The following is a 20,079-nucleotide window of genomic DNA, read 5'->3' on the forward strand; positions in this document are numbered from 1 at the left end:
GTGAGCATCCTTATGATCAGTATTTTGAACTTTGCATCTAATAGATTGCTTGTCTTCATTTTATTTAGTTCTTCTTCTGGAATTTTGTTCTCTTCTTTCTTTTAGGATGTTTCTTTGTCTCATCATTTTGGCAGCCTCCCTGTGTTTGCTTCTATGTACTAGGTAGATCTGCTACATCTCCTGGGCTTGGTAGATTGGCCTAATGTAGTAGATGTCCTGGATGGTCCCATTATACATCCTCCCCAATCACCTGAGCTGGGAACTCCAGGTATGTCCCCTCATATGGGCTGTGTATATCCTCCTGTTGTAGTAGAGCCTTGATTACTGTTGGTGCCTCAATGGGAGGAATTTACCCCCAAACTGATTGACTACAAGGACTGGCTGAGACCGCCGTGGAGGATCAGCTGTGCAGGGCCCCACCCCACAGAGGAGAACTTACTTCAGTGGGGCTCTGGTGCCTGCTGAGTCCATCCTTTGAGTGCATCACTTGTGGAGGTGCGGAGGTGCTACTTACTCTGAAGCTTTTCACTTGATGTTTTGGCTCTGGGCCTCCCAGGAGTTGCAGGCCAAGGTCAGCCACCACCTGTGCTCTTCCTGGGGCCATCAAACATGAGTTACAAAGTGGTCCTCAGATAGTTGCTGCTTTTTCTTGACTTGGAGGTACCCAGGAGAGGACAAGCTATGAAGTAAGGCTAGTTGCTACTAGTACTGGTCTTGGAGCCACTTAGTGAGAGGTATGGGGTATGCCAAGGCCAGATGTTGCTTGTTTGAGAGATTTTTAGAAAGTCTGAATGGTGAGGCACGACATGCCATTTGTATTGAAAAGCCACTGGAAACAGCTTGGGTGGGCCTGCGTGTTGGTGGTCCAGGGTCTTAGGGAAGTGCTTTTGCATCTTTACCAAAAATCAGTTTGCTATATTTGTGTAGGTCTAATAGCCACAATTCTAAAAGTTAAAAACAGAGAGAGACATGTAAAATTCATTTTAATAATTCTGTATATCTATATTAACATTTCACCATGCAGTCAAGATAAAAAAAGTTGTTGATGAGAACAGTGCTCGCCAGGTTGACGAGACACAGATATGGCACCTGCCTCCTGGCTCTTTGCGGGAAGGGCTCAGAAGGGCTCTTTGCGGGAACTGTGGGCTTTGCTAGCACTTCTGTCTGGCAGCAAGCTGCCCCTCCAGCTCATGCTCTGATGCCAGACACTTCAGTGCCTCCCTGTATTCCCCGGGTGTCTTTTGTGCTGCTGCCCCAGTCCCCAAGCCAGAGGGACTGGAGTCCAAGTAAGTTCTTGGGACTCCAGACGCCCTCTGTCTCACTGAGCCATAATCCCTGCTTCTTTTTACAGCCAGGAGCTATGGGGACTTGTCCTCCCTGCACTAGAACCATGGGCCGGGGGTTTGGTGTGGGGCTAGGACTCCTGACTACTCAGGGGGGCCTCTGTGGCTGAGACATCCCTCTCGATTTTCATTCATCTGCCCTGTGGGACCAGCCTGTTCCTTGTCTCCATTCCTCCTACCAATCTCATTTTGGCTTATTCTTTATATCCTCAGTAGTAGGACTTCCATTCAGCTAGATTTCAGGCAATTGTTCTGCAGTGTAGTTGTGCTTTTGATGTGGTTGTGGAAGGATGTGAGTACCGCATTTACCTGTGCCATGATCTTGAACAGAAGCTGAGAAACGCAAACCTAAAAACATTCATAGCAGCTTTATTTGTACTCTCTTCAGAGTGGAATCAGCCCAAATGTTCGTTTGTCATAATACACCCAAACTGTGGTGTAGCCATGTAAAGGACTACTGTTCAGCAATAAAAAAGGCTTAATGATTTATGCAGTGTGAATGAATTTCAAAAACTCATGCCAGACAATAGAAGCCAAATACAAAAAAATTTAATTTATATTATTCCATTTATATGAAAATCAAGACAAGATTAATGTATTCTATAGTGATAGAAAGTGGATTAGTGGTTATCTGTGGGCTAGTGTTAGGCTGGGAATGGGCTACAGAAGAGTTTTTTTGGATGTTGACAATATTCCGTGTCTTGCTTATGGAGGTGGTTGCACAAGTGTGCATTTACTGAAATTCATTAAATTGCACACCTAAAATGGGTGCTCTTCTTGTACATAAATTGTGTGTCATTAAAAGTGACTTTAAAGAAAGCGAGGTACAGAAAGAAATCTTAGCTAGAAATGAAATTCTTATAGTAACTTACTGTTTATCTAGGTGGCTTGATAGATTTTGCCATTTATTATTCAGAATTTAGATTTTTCCATTCACTTTCTTTTTTTTCTCCTTTCTAAAGAATGTTCCACCTTTGGCAGTTTCAAACTCCTAATGGAGTGTGGAAAAGAAAACAAGAATGTGACATTTCTTTTGGTTGGTTAGGCTGTTTGAGTGAGGATGTTGATACTATTCGCTTTTTATAAACGGTTATCAAGTGTCATGTATCTGTGTTCCTGTTCCCCAAATATTCACTAGTCAACGGTGATGTGTATCACATACACACAATATCTGTGTGTAGATATAAAGAGAAACATGTGCGAAATTGATTCAGTATATCCCTTGACCTTTTTTTAAATCAGCCTCCTATTGTTCAGAAGTGGGCATGGAATTCTAATACTCTTAAAAATATGAACTGTAATTATCTGTTTCAGAGGTTATTTATGTTCTCGCACATCTGTTAAAAAAAACAGGTGACCAAAGTGTGCCTGTCAGGGCCACGCAGCATTCACGCAGCTTGCTGCATACGCTTGCCTCGCTGACAGTCATAGTTCTGTTCTGAGGCCTTATTGGAGAGGCTGCACCTGTTCTCCATGTGGGTTGCCCTGAGAGCAGATTGACCAGGTTTTTATTTCCTCACTTTCATTGATCGGGTTTGTGACAGAATAGCTTTTTCAACACCTAAACGTTTTGTGCAGTAGTAGATGGCCTGCGCTGTTCATCTGGCCTCTGGTGAGTATATTTCCCTAATTTTTTAATTGATTCAGAATTGCACAAGGAGTTCTCAGAAGGATAGTAGAAAGACTGAGAGTTTGACCCAAAAGGCTCATTTTGTAAGAGAAGAAGCAGAGCTCAAATCCAGGTACTTAGATCTTGAGGGAATTGGATTGTTAACTTCACTTTTTAAGTGTTCTTTTCAGTAACTATTGTTTTAAGCCCAGAAAGTACTTGTCAAACCTTATATTTCTCAGTGGTACAAGAATAAAATTATACTTTACAAATGATAAGGTATCATGCTCCCACACATCCCTGTGGCAGTAAACTCAGTAAACTGCCGAAAATCGTCCTTCCGCCACAAACCCGGCTTTGCTAGTCCAGTTTTGGAATCGGCAGTTTGTCAGAGCCAGAGTTGCATTCTCGAAAATTTAGACTGAAACTTGAGTGTCTTTGTTAATTCAAAAAAATTTCAGAGGAGGCAACTCTACTTAGACAACAATAAAAAATATTTTAAAAGAGTCCGAGTCATTTAAAAGTGGTTTTAATACAAAAGAAAGTTGAAACAATTCTTAGGACCATGTTTTGTTCCTTAGACTTGCTCAGGATGTAGTAGGAACTCTGCAATAGAATTCTGAGTTTAGCGTGTTGGACTAAGTCACTTCAACTAACTATTGAGCTGATTTAGGGGGTATTCACATGCAAGTTAATGTATGTACAGGTGCCAATAGACACAGTTTGGGCCTGAAACACCTTGCGTGACCCTGGAACATGTGATGGTTTAGTTTGTATGGGAAGAAAGAGCTTATTAATAAAGTAGGGAAAATGATACTTTGGTTTTCGTATTAGTATTAGACAAAAATACTCCCCTAAGAAATACTATTAGTATGGAACTATAAACATATAAAACTTCAAGACACATTGTTAGTAGGTGAGTTCTAGTTATAGAGGATGGTTAGTGTTCAGAGTTTGGTAGTGGCCCAGATGACTGGGCCAGAGAGACCAGATTTGTAGTTCACGGTAGACTTGTACCATCAGCTATTTTTAAGCATATAGTTCTCAGATTTTTCTTTGATATTATACATACATTTCTTTTATTGAGTGGCATAAGAATGGATAGCATCTTTCAAAGTTTTCATATAGCTATACATTCAAAGTCCTTTTTCATTTTTACTTTGATTTTGAGGTCTCACTCAAAAAAGTGGTGTGATTTTTTTAAAAAACTAAGTTGGAATCCAAATGAGTGTTACCTCTTTCCAAGTGATACCCTGGAACTGTACAGTGGCCAGTGCCCAATGTTCATGGTACTTTTGGAATTCCTCTTTGAAGACTACCTTTGCAACCTGTAACAATTCTTTGAAAGCTCACAAAGATGACACTTTAAGATAAATCCTTTGAGGCCTGAGTTGATTCTGGAAAATAGATAGAATAAGGACATTGATCCAAGTCAGTACTTGAATCATGTTCATAAAGTATTTGTTCAAATCCAGTATTGCTAATTAAGAAAGAGGGAAGAAAATCACCTGCAAGATAGAACTATGAAGCAATGAAATGATTTTTACTGCAAATATAAATTTCGTGGATTTAATTTTCATCTAAATGTATTGGGATGACATGGGTTAATAAGATTATATAGGTTTCAAGTGCACATGTCTGTGGTACATGTTCCGTATATTGCACTGTGTACCCATCACCCAAAGTCACACCACCTTCCGTCAATACACATTTGCTCCCTTTACCTTTTACTGCCGCCCCTTCCCTCTAGTAACCACTGTACTGTTGTCTGTGTCTGTGGGCTTCAGCTTTACATCCCACATAAGAGTGAAAATTTATGGTTCTTAGCTTTTTGTGAGTGACTTATTTTGCTCAGCATGAATAATTTTAAACTCACTTTGAAAGTAGTTCAGGAGTTATCGCATCGTTGAATAAATATATAGTCAGAAAGTAGACACTCCGAAGGGCAATGTACGTATTCAGTTGAATATATAAATTCTGACAAATTTCTCTGAAAATATTCTGTATTTACATAGTCTGAACTAAGATGAAGTTATTTGCCTACATAAAGAAAGTTCTGCTGTCACAGTGGCCATTGTACTAGGCCTTTCTGCCTCTTTTCGTAGGTGGCACTCCTCACTAAGGTGCCTGTTCCTGCAATCCTGAGTGTCATTTAACCTTCCTGGGCATTGCCTGGTGCTAAGTGGTCTCCAAGGAGTTTTCGAGTTTTATGGCTGTGATAATAAGTAGCAAAATAACATACAATTCTCTTTGTCACTCTAAACTTGATCTTTTGTGTTTTGTGGAAGTTGTTGGCTTTTAGAAATAAACAGTTTGACCTAGACTAAACTGAGAAGGAGACATAGACTGATTTAGTGATTCAATCTGCTTAAGTAAATGACATGATTGGGGTTGGGGAAAAGGAATTTACTGGAACATGCATTTGAGAAGACTTAATTCTCTATGGTAAGTTTGCAGATGAGGTTTATAAAAGCATTTCCTAAATTTCTGCATCCTTTGTGTGAAGGCATTCTGGGCATGAGAAGTGGTGCAGACCGAAACACAATGGCTCGTTGAAGCACAGATCAGTTGTTTGAGCCACAGCTGCCTTAGGGTTTAGCCCGTGCCTGTGCTGCTCTCAGCCACAGAGACCAGGGTGCACCCTGGCCCGTCCCGTATCCCCAGGGCCTCACTCTCCACCTTTGCTTACTTCTTAGAAAATCTTGCTTTACATTGTGATTCTTAATCTCCTATGAAAGTGTAAAAATGACACTTCGTTTGTCCATTTCCATATACTCTTTGACATACTGCATGCTTTTCATACTTGATGTTTTATGTTTCATCTCTCCTAAACCAAGCTCCAGACATGTGTCCCTTTCTCTCAAACCATTCCACCATGCCTTCGGAGACCCATTTCTTAATGAAAGGAATTATGTCCTCACTTCCTCACTAGGTATTTCCTTTACCTCCTTACTTTACGCTCACATTCAAGACCTTCGCTCTTCCCACAGTGCTTTCAAATAACAATGCCCATCGACCCACACGATGTTTTAGGGCCGGGGTATGAGATCGGGTTTTCTCCGCTTCATTCCTTTGAGACTGATAGTACTCCCTCCTTGTGTACATCTCCCCACTCCACATACACTTCTTTGATGCCTGGGTCTGTTGGGTTTATCACATCTTATCTTCACCCAGTTTCTTAACTACTCCCCCCTGTTTTAACCATTCTTGCTCATTTTCAAAGCTGTACTCTTAACCCACTTTAATTTCCACGTCAGTGACCTTTTCTGTCTGTTGGCCTTTCTTGTTCTTAAGATCTTCATTTCTGATGGCCTTTGGTGTCCCAGCACTGTAGGTGCCCACTCATGGCTGTGTCATGGGCCCTACCTTTGCCTGCAGTGGCTCGGACTCTGAAATGCTAGAGTCGTGTATCTTAATTTCTCACAACTTCCTTTGCTTACAGATCTCTAAGGTTGCTAACAAGCAGCACATGTAAAGCGGAACTTGTGATCTTTCTGCTTCGTCTCCTGAGGTTTCACATTTTTTATATACTCCATCCTCTACCAAGTTGCCAAGCTAGAAATTTGGAATACATCCTTGATTTCTTCTTCCTCATGATCCACTTCTCTTCATCACCATTTCCCTTCAAGTTGCAGATCTGGAGTGTTGTAGCAGCCTCCTGAGGAAACTTCCCGCACCCAGCCCTGCCCGCTCTTACCCATTCTCCCCCCCCCCGCCCCCGCCCCCGCCCCCGACCACACAGAATGGATCTGGAGTGGAAACTGGTCGCGTCACACTGTCGGATGTTCTGCTCTTAGTACCAACTGCGAATCCCTGAGCACCGATCGGAGGCCCTGCGTGTCTGGCTCTGGTTGCCTCTCTAGCCTGACTCTTGTCTCTCTCCCTTCAAACCCTGTGGTTTAGTCATGTTTAACTTATTTCAGTTCCTGGGATATGCCATTGATTTATTTAACTTTGGACCTTTGAGGATGTTCCCCTGTGCTTCGCAATTCTTCCCCTTCCTGTTAGCTTGGCAAATTCTTTGCTCGTCCTTCGGGCTTTCGCGTCCTCTAGAAGGCTTATTCTAATCCCCTTATTTTGGGTAGGTGCTCCTCTGTGCTTTGGCATCCTGAATTTTCTCTGTTATAGTACTTATTAAACTGTGTTATAACCCCTATTTACTGTATTCTGCATACGACTATAAGCTTTGTGAGGGCAGGAATGTGTCAACAGCACCTAGAACAATTTCTGACACCTAGTAGGGGCTCAGTGTATCACTTGATAAATGAATAAATAAGGGAAGAAAGAACAGATACAGTTTCTTTTTGGGAATAGCAGGAGATAAGGTTAGATGGGATCTCATTACATAGGACCTGCTTTAAAATTAGCACGACAAGTTTCTTGTTTTTAGTGTGAAAACTGATTTCAGTGTGGATGAAAAGAAGTGAGGAAGCTTATCAGGAGATTATACTACTTTTGCAATCATGTGGTCCAAAGATCCTTGAACTGTAAATCATAATTATTAATATGAGAGGTGTATCAGAAGAAGGCAGAGCAGAATTTGACCACTGGAATATAACATGGGAGGCTAAATAGAAAGTGATTATAGTATTTTGATACTTTTCATGCCAATGATGGAAATAGAGAAATTTGAATAATAAATCTTATAAGGAAGAAATTTCAGAATTTCTAGCATTTTATATTTACATATTAAGTTAAACTCATAAGGGAAAACATTTCACTGTTTATAGAGTAATTTTTAAATGATCTTTAGTAGAAGACACTAAATAGCCATTTTATTTATAAATGCAGCTTCAAAATTTTTTGAATTTAACTCATAATCTCACAAACTGCTCTTTTTTGAGACTCAGACAATGCTCGAACAAAATGATTACATTTTTCCTAATTCATTGCTTGTCCTGATATAAAAGAATTGTGATTTTTTTATATTATAGATGCTTTTACAGAAATTCATTACTGAGAAAGAATGGTTGACAACATGTAGAAATATTATCGTGGACATGTATTCATCACTAAAGAAAAAATTCACAATATAACATTTCTCCAAGTCTTTCTTCTTCTTATTTTGACAGCACAGAGTTGGAGTGTGTTTGAAAAATCAGCAGCAGAGGTAGGGATTTAGAAGTAACTTGTCCAAAAATGATTGTCGGATCCCTATGAGTAGATGAACGTGTTAAGGGAAAGATTATAGGGGAAAAGAATGGATGATTACTGCTAAATCCTTATAAACTCCACCTTCACAGAAGGATTTAAGACGTGCCTTCAAAATATAATAGAAGGAATAATAAGAGAAGTGAAAGGACTATCTAAATGTTACCAAACAACACAGAAGTAAGGTGGTAGGGATTGGAGCCATATTGCAGGGAATTAACAGAGGAAGCACACGTTCATCTGCATGTCTTACCTACAAAGAAGAATTAAATTTGAATGGCTAACGAGAACATCAGTTAACTTGAAATTACTTGTCCTGGCATTCAAGACTATTCGTAATCTGAAACTCAGTGGCCAGTACGGATCTTCTGAAGGTCCTCAAACTAATGTCTGCAGTGTCCTCCAGCACAGACTGCGACACCTCTGTGATTTTATTGCCTGTTTCATTCTTTTCCTCATTTGAATCTATGCAAGGGCTCAATGGAAGCCTCACTTAATTCATGTGGTCTTCCTAAAACTCTTTAGTCATCTCTATGTGCACCACTGGTTTTGCTTTTCATTTGGGCCTTTGATGTTGTTTTTTTTCCCTTATATCTTTTGTCTTTCCAATGAGACTGTCAGCATTTTAAAGGCAACATCCAAGTTTTTTATTTAGTGCTCAATTCTTTGAGCTCCCTCGGACCTTAGTTACATTATTAAAAAAAAGTTTTTGCACAGCAAAGGAAATTGTCAACAAAATGAAAAGACAACCCACAGAATGGGAGAACATATTTGCCGATACATCTGATAAGGGGTTAATATCCAAAACTTATAAAGTACTTACAAAATTCAACACAAAAATAACAAACAGCCCAATTAAAAAATGAGCAAAGGATCTGAGTAGGCACTTCTCCGAAGAGGGCATACAGATGGCCAATAGACATGAAAAGATACTCAGTGTCACTAATCATCAGAGAAATGCAAATAAAAACCACAGTGAGATACCATCTCATACAGGTCAGAATGACTGTCATTAGTATATTAACAAACAACAAGTTCTGGTAACGATATGGAAAAAGGGAAACACTTTTGCACTGTTGGTGGGAATGCAGACTGGTGCAGCCACTGTGCAAGGCAGTATGGAGACACCTCAGAAAATTAAAGGTGGATCTGCTTTTTGAAACAGCGATTCCACTTCTGGGAATATATCTGAAGGAACCCAAAATGCTGATTCGAAAGAACTTAAGCACCCCAGTGTTCATAGCAGCGTTATTTACAATCACTGCAATATGGAAGCAGCCCAGGTGCCCATCAGTAGATGAGTGGATAAAACAACTATGGGACATTTACACAATAGAATACTACTTGGCTATAAAAAAGAAGAAAAATTTACCATTTGCAACAGTATGGATAGACCTGGAGAACATTATGCTAAGTGAAATAAGCCAGTCAGAGAAAGACAAATACCATATGATTTCACTCATGTGTGGAATCTAAGGAACAAACTGAACTTAAAAGGAAAAACAGAGACAGACTCATAGATGGAGAGCCGATGAAAGCTAATGGGGGGAGGTTAGAGGGTGGAGGAATTGAGCAAAGGAAAAAAGACTCACGGACGTGGACACGAGGTGTGGATGGCTGAGGGGAGGGGGTTATAAGGGGAATAAATGGTAATGGAAAAAAATAATAAAGACTATGTATTTTTTTAAAATGAGTACGTTGGAATTAGTTTTTTCACCCATGAGAACTAAAGTGCTCTGTATCTTGAGGGTTGCATAGTGCCAGGTATGAATAAAAAATCCCCAAATGTTTCATTATCTCTCTTGGAGAAAAATCAAAATGTCTTTCTGCCACTCCCCCACCCCAGCCACCCCCACCTCCCACACCTGATCCCACTCATCCTCCTTGGTTTTGTCCGTGTGTCCTTTGTAGATGTTCCTGAAACCCCTTCCCCCTTTTCTCCCATTATCCCCTCCACCTCCCTCCTGGGTACTGTCAGTTTGTTCTTAAAATCAGATGTTTTGGATTGACCAGGTTAGAGTGAATTCTTGGTAGTTTATAACCAAAGAAAGACTAATGTTTTCACCAATATCTGCCTATATACTTTCTATAGTAAAAATATCTAATACATCAAGTACATACAAATGCTAGTTTTATCACAAAATTATAAATCCCTTATTTTATCAGTGTACTCTTTTTATTTTTAAATATACCATTCACTTTATTGACTTGACCACGATGCTGGTGTTCTGTGGGAGCCAGGTACGTAGTGGTTTAAATACGTGGGCCCTCCAGGTCACTTCAGACTCACCCACATTTCAGCAGTAAGAACTGTAACCATGGCCCTCAATCTCTCTGAGCTCCACTTTCTTTATCTGTAAAAGGGTTCATAACAATACATGTCTGTTTCATGCCTGGAGCATAAAACTGGCTTACTGAGAGAATTAAATGAGATAATCCCTATACAGTATGGAGCCCAGTGTCCAGCACTTAGTAAGTGCTTGGTGTGGTTCTTACGCACTGTAATAAGGTTTTTGTCTGATCAACAGTGCCATGAGAGAAAATTCTCTACAATTCTTACATGTTAATTTTATGGGTGGTATTTCTGTTAACTTTAAAACCATTTACACCCACTATTTTACATGATATTTTGATCATAAAATAGTAGGTTCTTTTCATAGTTATGTAGAATTGAATTGGTAACTTCCTTGTGTTCCATTGCTTATAATTTCATAGTGACCAGGCTGATTCAGTCTGGCACAAAATATCCCTTCCATGGCTTTCTTTTATTGTATGATGCAAGATGCTTGTATCACAAAATAAATTCAGAATGCCTCTCTAAGTCTTTAGGAGTTAAATCAGAGTTAATTACCAGGTAAGAGAAAAGTCATGAATATAAAAGTGATATGTGGTATTCTTGAAGGAATAATTTTAAAATAAGATTTTGTAAATGATAAGGTATCTTGTGTACCATTTTACTACCTATTGCTATGCCCTGATTTCACTTAGAAAACAGTATAAATTTATAGCCTAACCACACTGAGTCCTAAACACTAAAGGCAAACCGTATTGAGGGGATTTTGTCTTAACTACAGAGAAACTGCAACAAGCCCAACACCACAGGATCAAGTAAGTGGTAGATCCAGGAATAGAACTGAGGAGGCTCTGATTCCTCCTCTCATGCTGAGACCACAAGGCTCTGCTGCTTTGGGACATAATGACAGATCGGCCAGTGCTGCGGGACCGCTTGTGCATGACACAGCGGGAGCACACCATGCGAGGGCACTGTCTAGGAGCCCTTTACTATCAAGGCCTGTGTGGACACCAGAGATGTTGGGAAGGAGCCTTTATAAGCATCAGATGTTTACTGACTGATACTTGTGTTTGGGGTAATAAGTTGCTACCACAAAGGTTGTTTCTAGGCTGAGATTGTAAAAAAAGATGTTATACTTTATAACCATGGAAATGCTGATACCCATTTTTAATAACCCTTTAGTAATTTTTAATAATGATAGCTAAAGAGTTACCTAGAATGACATTACATATATAAGGAGCATAAAATGTCTGTTCCTTTCAAAATCGACCTCACTCTCCTATTGTACTTAAAAATTTTGTTTCTTTTGCCTGTAGTTGGTTTCCAGATTACTGGAATGGTTGGTTTGGAGGGTTTGTTCTGCTATTGTTTTGCTCTTTGGGGAACAAATTTGCCAGTCTACTCAGTCATGCCAGAAGTAGCCTTATCCTTTTTGCTGTTTTCTATGGATGAAAATTACTTGTTTTTACTTATATTCTACTTTTTATTATATCACAGGCCTTTCTAAGTTCATTTTCTTTCTTCCTGAAATATACCCTTCAGAACTTCCTTTAAGTAAAAGTCCTTTGGCATCTATTTGTCTAAAGATGTTGTCATTTCAGCCCTGGCTGCTGTGGCTCAGTGAATTGGGCATTGTTCCATAAACTGAAAGGTTGCAGGTTCAATTCCCGGTGAGAGCACATGCCCGGGTTTCAGTCAGGTTCCTAGTTGGGGGCAGGCGAGAGGCAACCAATGAATGTTTGTCTCACACATCCATGTTTCTGTTCCTCTCTTTGTCCTTCCCCCTTTCTCAAACAAATAAATAAATAAATAAATAAATAATAAAACCTTAAAGATGTCATCTTTTCAGCCTTATTCTTGGAGAATAGCTTTGCTACATACACTATTCTAGGATGACAATTATTCTCTCTTAAGCCTTTCAAAATATTTCATTGTCTGTAGCTTCTGTGGTTGCTATTAAATAATAAAAAAAATCTTGAGATGGTGAGTACTCATGTGCCAGTTTTTGCACACTGAGCACTTACATGTATCACTTAATCCTGATAACAAATTTATTGTAATATGCCCTTATTATTTTCACATCTCCTAATGGAGGAAAGGCACGCAGAACAGGTAAAGGTCCAGAATGATTGAGGAAGGGGAGGGCAGGATTTCACCCCAGGAGCTCTGACTCTAGAACCTGTGTTTTTGACCAACTGCCATAGCCAAGCAAATGCTTAAAGCGAATGGCAGATAATAATATTGTAGTGACAATGTATGGTGCCAGGTGACTACTTGAAATATTGGGGGGACCACTTTGTAAAGAGTATGATTGTCTAGTCACTCTGCTGTACATCTCAAGTAATACAAAATAGTATTAAAAAGAGTATGAGAGCCCTGGCTGGTGTAGCTCAGTGGATTGAGCACGGGCCTGCGAACCAGAGGATCACAGTTTGATTCCCAGTCAGGGCACATGCCTGGGTTGCAGGCCAGTTCCCAGGAGGGGACATACGAGAGGCAACCATACATTAAAAAAAAGAGTATGAGAGATAAATAACATTGCTAAATTTTAAAGTTATTTAAAAACAGTATTAATTACAAAGGGGAAGCATTTTCTTCTGGATAGAGAGATTAGTAGACTAATCATCACTATGAGACCATCATTACCTCGCAGCATCAACATGCGGTGCCTGTTTTCCCTGAGCATAATCCTGGAGTGCCTCATAGTGTGGTTGGAAAGAGTAAGGGACTGCACACACGCACAAAGGGAACAAATACTTGTGGTTCGCAGTAGCAGAACCTGACCTGACGGAACATCAGAATGTGGTCTCTGACTACAGGGGATGGGAACAGGGTGCACTGTTGAGTAAACGGTGCTGGCAGAGCTGAGGAGGGAGTTACACCAAAACCAGATTTTGATCTTTCCTTTTGAAAAAATCTACATCCAAAGAGTAAAAAATAATACCAAATAATATTATTAGTAAAATAATAAAAGCACTTAATTATTGTCTAAATCCATGATACCATTGGAATAAAAGTGATTAATAGTTAAAATGCATATGGAGAAGACACTAGTAAGCATACCATCAAGAGTAGAAATTATAAGTAAAAAGATGGAAGTATCTGACTCCCTGAAAATTTAAAATTTCTTTTGTAAAAACAAACAGGAACTTTGTAAATTATTAATAGCACAGTATACTAGAGTAAGGAAATTTCTGTAACATGTACAAAAGAAAGTTAATACTCTTAATTTGTAAAGAGTTCTTAAGAAATAATAAAGGACTGTAAGAATAGAAAAATGAACCAAGTAACATATAATCTTCCTCTTAGCTAAGAGGACTAAGTTTCACTAATAATAAAATACAAATAAAAATTCAGATACCAGTTTTCACTATGAATTTTGTTATTAAAGAAGCTCATCAAGGACAAATATAATAATACACATTAATAACTACGATGAAAGAAAAGTAACTTAAATCTAAGGTGTTTTGTTGGATCAGAAGAAAAAGACCTCATTTGTATCATGGTAACAAGATGTGATGTTTTGAGATGATTTTTGAAGTATAGGCATGATATTGACAAGAGATGAGACATGAGAGAAGGTTTATTGCTCTCTCTTCTCAGAGGTTTGGCAATGGGGTGGTGGGAAAAAAGAATAATAACCATAATTTTCATTTTGTCATGGTTGAGGGATGTGGTTTTAAAATCTGGGAGTTCTAAGAATCCTTGGAGACAAGAAGGGATGAGTGGAGAAAGTGAAATTAAAGCAGTTAATACAGAGAAGTAAAGTTGAAATAATAAGGTCCTTAGAAAGATTAGAAACAAGAAAGTAAGACTGCTTCTTAGAAGTAGAGAGGGAAAATAGAAGTAAAAGTACAAAGATTTTTAAAAGTGGAGGAGAGGTGGGAAAGCTAACATTGCTCTCTTGGATAGCATTAATTTTAGTGAGGTAGTGACTGGTAAGAGATTGAGTGCTCCTGGGACAAGGACAATAAAAAAGTTTGTAAAAGCTTCTTTGGGGTCATGTTATGGACCAATAAGCAATGGAAACAAGTATTGTAGGACTTGATTCGATAGCATGGAACTTATGTGCCATCTAAGGACTGAGGGAGTTATTCAGAGTGAGGGAAAACAAGGGGACAAGGGAGTCTGGGGAGACGGCCAGTGCACTGCTGAAATCACCGTCTTCGGCACTCAGAGGTGAAGCTAGGCGGAGTGAATTAGGAGCAAGGGAAGGACCAGGATGAAGATACCATATGCTACAGAGGGAGGGAAACAGATGGAAGACAGGGGAAGGGATGGAGAGAGGAGTATTTGAGAATTTAAAATCTTGGCAATAGAACTTTAGACCATTAACTTCTTCCTCATAATTCACATCTTATTAGCTATCTGTTGCTCATATAGGAATTGTCTTACTACTTTTATTTGGGCCAAATATTTTTTTTACCATGAGAGTACTATTATTTTTTAATTATATAAGTTTCAGGTGTACATTATAATTTGACCTTTATATACATTACAAAGTGATCAACTCCAAAAATCTAGTGACCATCGTTGTGCACCTGAAGCCCTTTATCCCTGTTACCTGCACCCCAATCCCCCTTTCCTCTGGTAACCACCCGTCTGTTCTCTGTATCTATGAGTTTGTTTTGCTTTATTTTTTAAGATTACACATATGGGTGAAATCATATGGTATTTGTCTTTTTCCTTCTGACTGATTTCACTAAGCATTATGTCCTCAAGTTGAATCCATGTTGTCCCAAATAGCAAGATTTTATTCTTTTTATGGCTGAGTAGTACTCCACTGTGTATACATGAGCAAAGAATAGCTAATAACATACGAATTAAGAGAAAGAAGCTAATGGCCTAAAAGTTCTATTGCCAAGATCTTAAATTCTGAAATTCTCTTCTTTCTGTCTCTAGCCCCATCTTTCATCTGTTCCACTGACTCTTTCTCCAGCACACAGTATCATATTTGTATATCTCACATCTTCATTATCCATTCATCCATTGATGGACACTTAGTTTGTTTTGTTTGGCTCCTGTAAATAATGCTGCAATAAATATGGGTGTATATGTATTTTTTGAATTAGTGTTTTTATATTCTTCAGATACATATCCAGAAGTGGAATGACTGAATATTGTTCTTTTCTTAATTTTTTGAGGAATCATCATGCCATTTTATGTAGTGGCTACACTGATTTGCAATCCCACCAACAGTGTACAAGGCTTCCCTTTTCTCCACGGCTTTTTATTTATTGTCTTTTTGATGATAGCCATTGTAACTGGTATGAGGGGATACCTCACTGAAGTTTTGATTTACATTCCCCTACTGGTTAGTGATGTTGAACATCTTTTCATATGCCTATTGGCCATCTGTAAAATATTATTTCTTTTGAAGACCTAATGGACTATTATAGAAACTCTTCTGAGTGAATAAGCAACATTACCAAAAAGACTTTGATGGAAAGAAAAGGAAATGGAAGAGAAATGTATGAGGGAAAACATTTTAATGCTGATGAAAAAAAATAGCAGTTTCATAGGAATTTGTTTCCTTAGGTAACTGTAGAAAATAAATATTTTTAAAGAAGAGGAAGTTAAATATGGAGAAAAATTATAAGAATAATGATTTACATTTGGAAATTTCTGCTTCTATTTGAGAATTCAGTCAAAAGAGAAAAATGTGTTAGAGTCTTAATGTAGTAACTAAGTTTTTTAAAAAAAATCTTGTTTTGACTAGGCTAACGTTTTTAATTTCATTAATAAAAACAATTCTTATAGAAAACTTCTGTAACCTACTTAGTGCCTATGCTTTAAAAATTAAATGAAAGGAACTTGTTTTTGTTTCTTGCTAAATGGTAGAGAAATTATGCAAATCTTCCCTTCCTTGTACCGGTTACAGAAGACTTTCTTTTATGTATAAAATTGTACCTTGAGATTAAATGAGAAAATATTTATAAATTATATTAATTCAACAATTATTTGTTGAGTACTTACGGGTATAGTGGGAATGTCGTGAATTCAATTTTGGACTTTTCAGTATGAGGTACATTCAAATAAAAGAATCCAGCTGGCCATGGGATAGACAAGTCTGGGGTTCGCAGGCTAGACTGTAAGTGCACATTTGGGAGTCAGTGTTCGTAGGTGATTACAACCATGAGTGTGATTGAGAGTCTATCAGGACACACACATGCACACAGTGGAACAAGGATGGAGTCAAGGGATATGCCAGCGTTTCCGGGCTAAGGATTCCACCAGGTAAAAGAAGAAATGATCGGAGGTTTGGGAAAAGACACAGAAAAATATATCACAGAAGTCTAGGGAATAAAGTTTCAGGAAGAGAAGACAGTCACCATGCAACAAAGAGCACTAATAAATTAAGGACTAAAACACTGTTCATTGGATTTTTAGTCAGAAAATGTTTTAACTTCAGAAATTCCAGTAGAGTCATGAGGGCACAGATAAACTTGTAAGGGACTAAGAAGTAAGTAAGAGATAGACTATTAGCCACTATTTCAAGTGCATTAAATGGAAAGGTAGAAAAACTTAGGGTCAAGGGAATGTTTTCTCTTTAATGAGAGGTGCAAGCTCAGTGATCAGGTAAGAGGAACTTGCCCAGAAGAAGGAGCTGTAAAGGGAGAGAGGGAGCTAATTGAGAAGGCCTCCTCTCAGTTGGAGTGAGAATGTGGGCACCAGTGGGAAGTCACCTGGAACCAGGAAGAGAACACCTTGTCCACTGAGGCCCGAGGAATAGCACTAATGACAGAGATGCAGGGTACAGTTGAGGGCAGCCATGCGTTATGCCCTTATTGTTCCAGGAAGTGGGAGACAAGTGAAGAGGTCCCGATTTAAAAGGGTTGAGGAAGGTTAGGGATGGGTGCTGGGTGTAGCAGAGGTGGCTGCTGACCACGGACATGTAAAAGGACTTACAAGTAGGGTGGCGGCACGAACCCTGTATTATTAGCAAGGGCGCCTGTGGCTTTATGGCTTTCTCTGGCAATTCCCAGATACTTGGCTTATCAATAACTTTCATTTGTCTTGCCTTGGATGGATAAGGGGATGGATGATCATCTGAATAAAGGGACAGACTAGTAAATTAATTTCAGAAATGAAAATCCAGCTTGTACAGTTCAAGGCTCAAAGCCTTTTGGTGCTTAGCCATGAATAGGAAAGAAAAGCCAGAACCTTAGGTCAGAATTTTAAGATTCCCAGCATAAAATTCTGACCTTATCTTTTACTGCATAACCACATTATAGCCAATCTTGACTTAATTTTGAACAATTTTTCTTCTCTTTTGCCTCAGTTATTTTGCTTCTGCTATTTATTAAGTGCGTAAAACCCCACATTGCAACTTTTGAAATCATGACTGTTCATTACAACTCAGCTCATTTGTTACCTGCTCTGTGACCCCAGCCAGAAGTACCATCTGCCCTCTAATGCTCTTAATCCCTGCATATACCCCTTTTGCATTACTTTTCATTTATTTCAAATATGTAGTTTCTATTACATTTTACATTCGGTGGCAGGGGCCACGTTTTCATTATTACCTTTGTATTATTTCATGATACCAACATAGTGCTTTTTCCGTAGTGAGCATGCACCAAATCTTTGCTGAGCAGGCATTGTATCACATATTTAGACCAAGCGGCAAGGTCAGACCTGTAAAAAAATGTTTTGACTTTTCTCTAGTCTACTTTTAAAGGTTTATTTTTAAATGTTATTTCACTAACCTCTTTTAATGTAAATGTTTTATCCCATAGGTATGGCATGAATTGCCTTATTCAGTTTGAAGATTTTGCCAATAGAAATGCATTTCGTCTCCTGAACAAGTATCAAAATCAGTATTGCACATTCAATGATGATATTCAAGGTAATAAAATTTCACTGCATATGGGTCAAGAACAGTATGTCCTGGTGGTTGCCTGGGGGAGGGGGCTGATGGGTGAAAAAGGTGAAAGCCAATAAGAGGCACAGATTCCTAGGTATAAAATAAAAGAGCCGTGGGGTGCAATGCGGAGCAGAGGGAAGGCAGTCAGTGATGGTGAAATAGCTTTCTATGGTGATGGATGGCTACTAGACTTACCATGGTGACCACGTTGCAGGGTATATAATGTGGAATCACAGTGTTATACACCTGAAACTAATATTGTGTGCTGATTACACTTTAATAAAAAATTTAAAAAGAATAGTATGTCTGCTACAATTAGTGCATAATTTTACATTGATTCAAATTCAATAAATATATACCAAATATCAGTTAAATGCCAAAAATTACACTTAAAGATTTCATACATTATTCCTTATTTACTTTCTTATATTTGACAAAAGTACTCTGTGACTCTAGAATGTACCGTATCATCGGTGAGCTAGAGAATGAGCTCTGTGAAATCTGAGGAAACCCCCAGTGATTGTAGCTAACTCAAAACTGAAATGTATGAAAATGTATTGTTCATTAGTTACGAATAAGTGTATATGCTTTTCTCTTTAGCCTTTATCTCCCCCACACTTTCTAAGCTTCTCCCAAGCAAAAGTTGCCTGTATACACAGTCTGCTGCTTTTTACTATTTGCCTTTGGTAGACTGTAAATTCTTGGCTACCTCCTTTTGTCTATGTTACCTGTTTTTTTCCTTTAAACCCTTCTTTTTCAACCCTCTTTCAATCCACACCTAGCCACCCATCCTGCCCCTAAATCCAAATCCCTGCAAAAAGAACCTTACTGCTCCTGTTCCTTTAAGGGCAGGTGTAGGGAGCAGCACAGGCCGAGGGCCCTAGGAGGGCCACAGTGAGTGTCAGCACCTCGGAAGCTCACAAATGCTTTCCATTGCACCCGCCCCAGTGGTCGGTGTGTAGTGTTTATCTTGCTGGAACTCTCAGCAGCGGTAACGTTGTGAAGCTTACTTGCTTCCCTAGAATACTCGCTTCTACCGCCTCCCTTGTCACAACACGGCTGCCTCTCTCAGTGTTCCCTTTTTTTTCAGGTTCATCCTTTTTCTGACTGACTACTAAATGACAGAATACTTCAATACTAAGTCCCAGGCCCTTTTCCTGTTGTTCTATTCTATCTTCTTAGGTATATATCTCAGTAGAATGTTTATATTTCTAGCCCCGATAGCTTTGAATTCCAGGTCCAGATACTCATTTGGTTATTTAAAGTCTCCTCTGGGATATCTCAAAATTATCTCATACTCAATCTTTTTAAAGTCAAACTCTTATTTCCCCACTAAACCCAATCTTCTCCTTCCCAGTGAATTCCTGGTACCCCTCTCTCTTCTTCACCTGTCACCGCCAAGTTCAGTTTATCACTAACCCCGCCCCCCGATTTTTCTATGGTAAAAACCTCTTTCATAGATTTCTCTTCATCAACCCAATCTAAATTACTATCATCTCTCCTGAGCAATGGATATTTTCCTAAGAAATCTTTCTACATTTACTGTTGCTTCCCTTTTTCCGTGTTATGTGCTTACATTCTCTGCAGTTTACCAGGGACTGAGAGTTTGGTGATGAACAAACCACAGTTTTGGGTTTTTTTTGTTAATGTATTTCTTTTTTTTAATATTGTATTTATTTATCTTCAGAGGGGAAGGGAAAGAGAGAGGAAGAGAAACATCAATGTATGGTTGCCTCTTGTGCATCCCCTGCTGGGAACTGGCCTGCAACCCAGGCATGTGCCCTGACTGGGAATCGAACCGCGTTTGTCTGGTTTG

General features: G+C 39.0%; 1 protein-coding gene across 1 annotated transcript in view; it reads left to right on the plus strand.

Annotated features, from left to right (window-relative positions):
* ME1 (malic enzyme 1) overlaps nucleotides 1-20,079 on the plus strand; it is a 157,833-nt gene that overhangs the window by 103,096 nt on the left and 34,658 nt on the right. Inside the window, exon 7 of the mRNA XM_037039460.1 lies at nucleotides 18,136-18,245. Coding sequence (XP_036895355.1) covers nucleotides 18,136-18,245 — 110 coding nt within the window. The remainder of the gene's footprint in view (nucleotides 1-18,135; nucleotides 18,246-20,079) is intronic.

The sequence above is a fragment of the Sturnira hondurensis genome, unplaced genomic scaffold (genome assembly GCF_014824575.4).
Source record: "Sturnira hondurensis isolate 20B ecotype Veracruz unplaced genomic scaffold, ASM1482457v3 Scaffold0025370, whole genome shotgun sequence".
Classification (NCBI taxonomy): Eukaryota; Metazoa; Chordata; class Mammalia; order Chiroptera; family Phyllostomidae; genus Sturnira; species Sturnira hondurensis.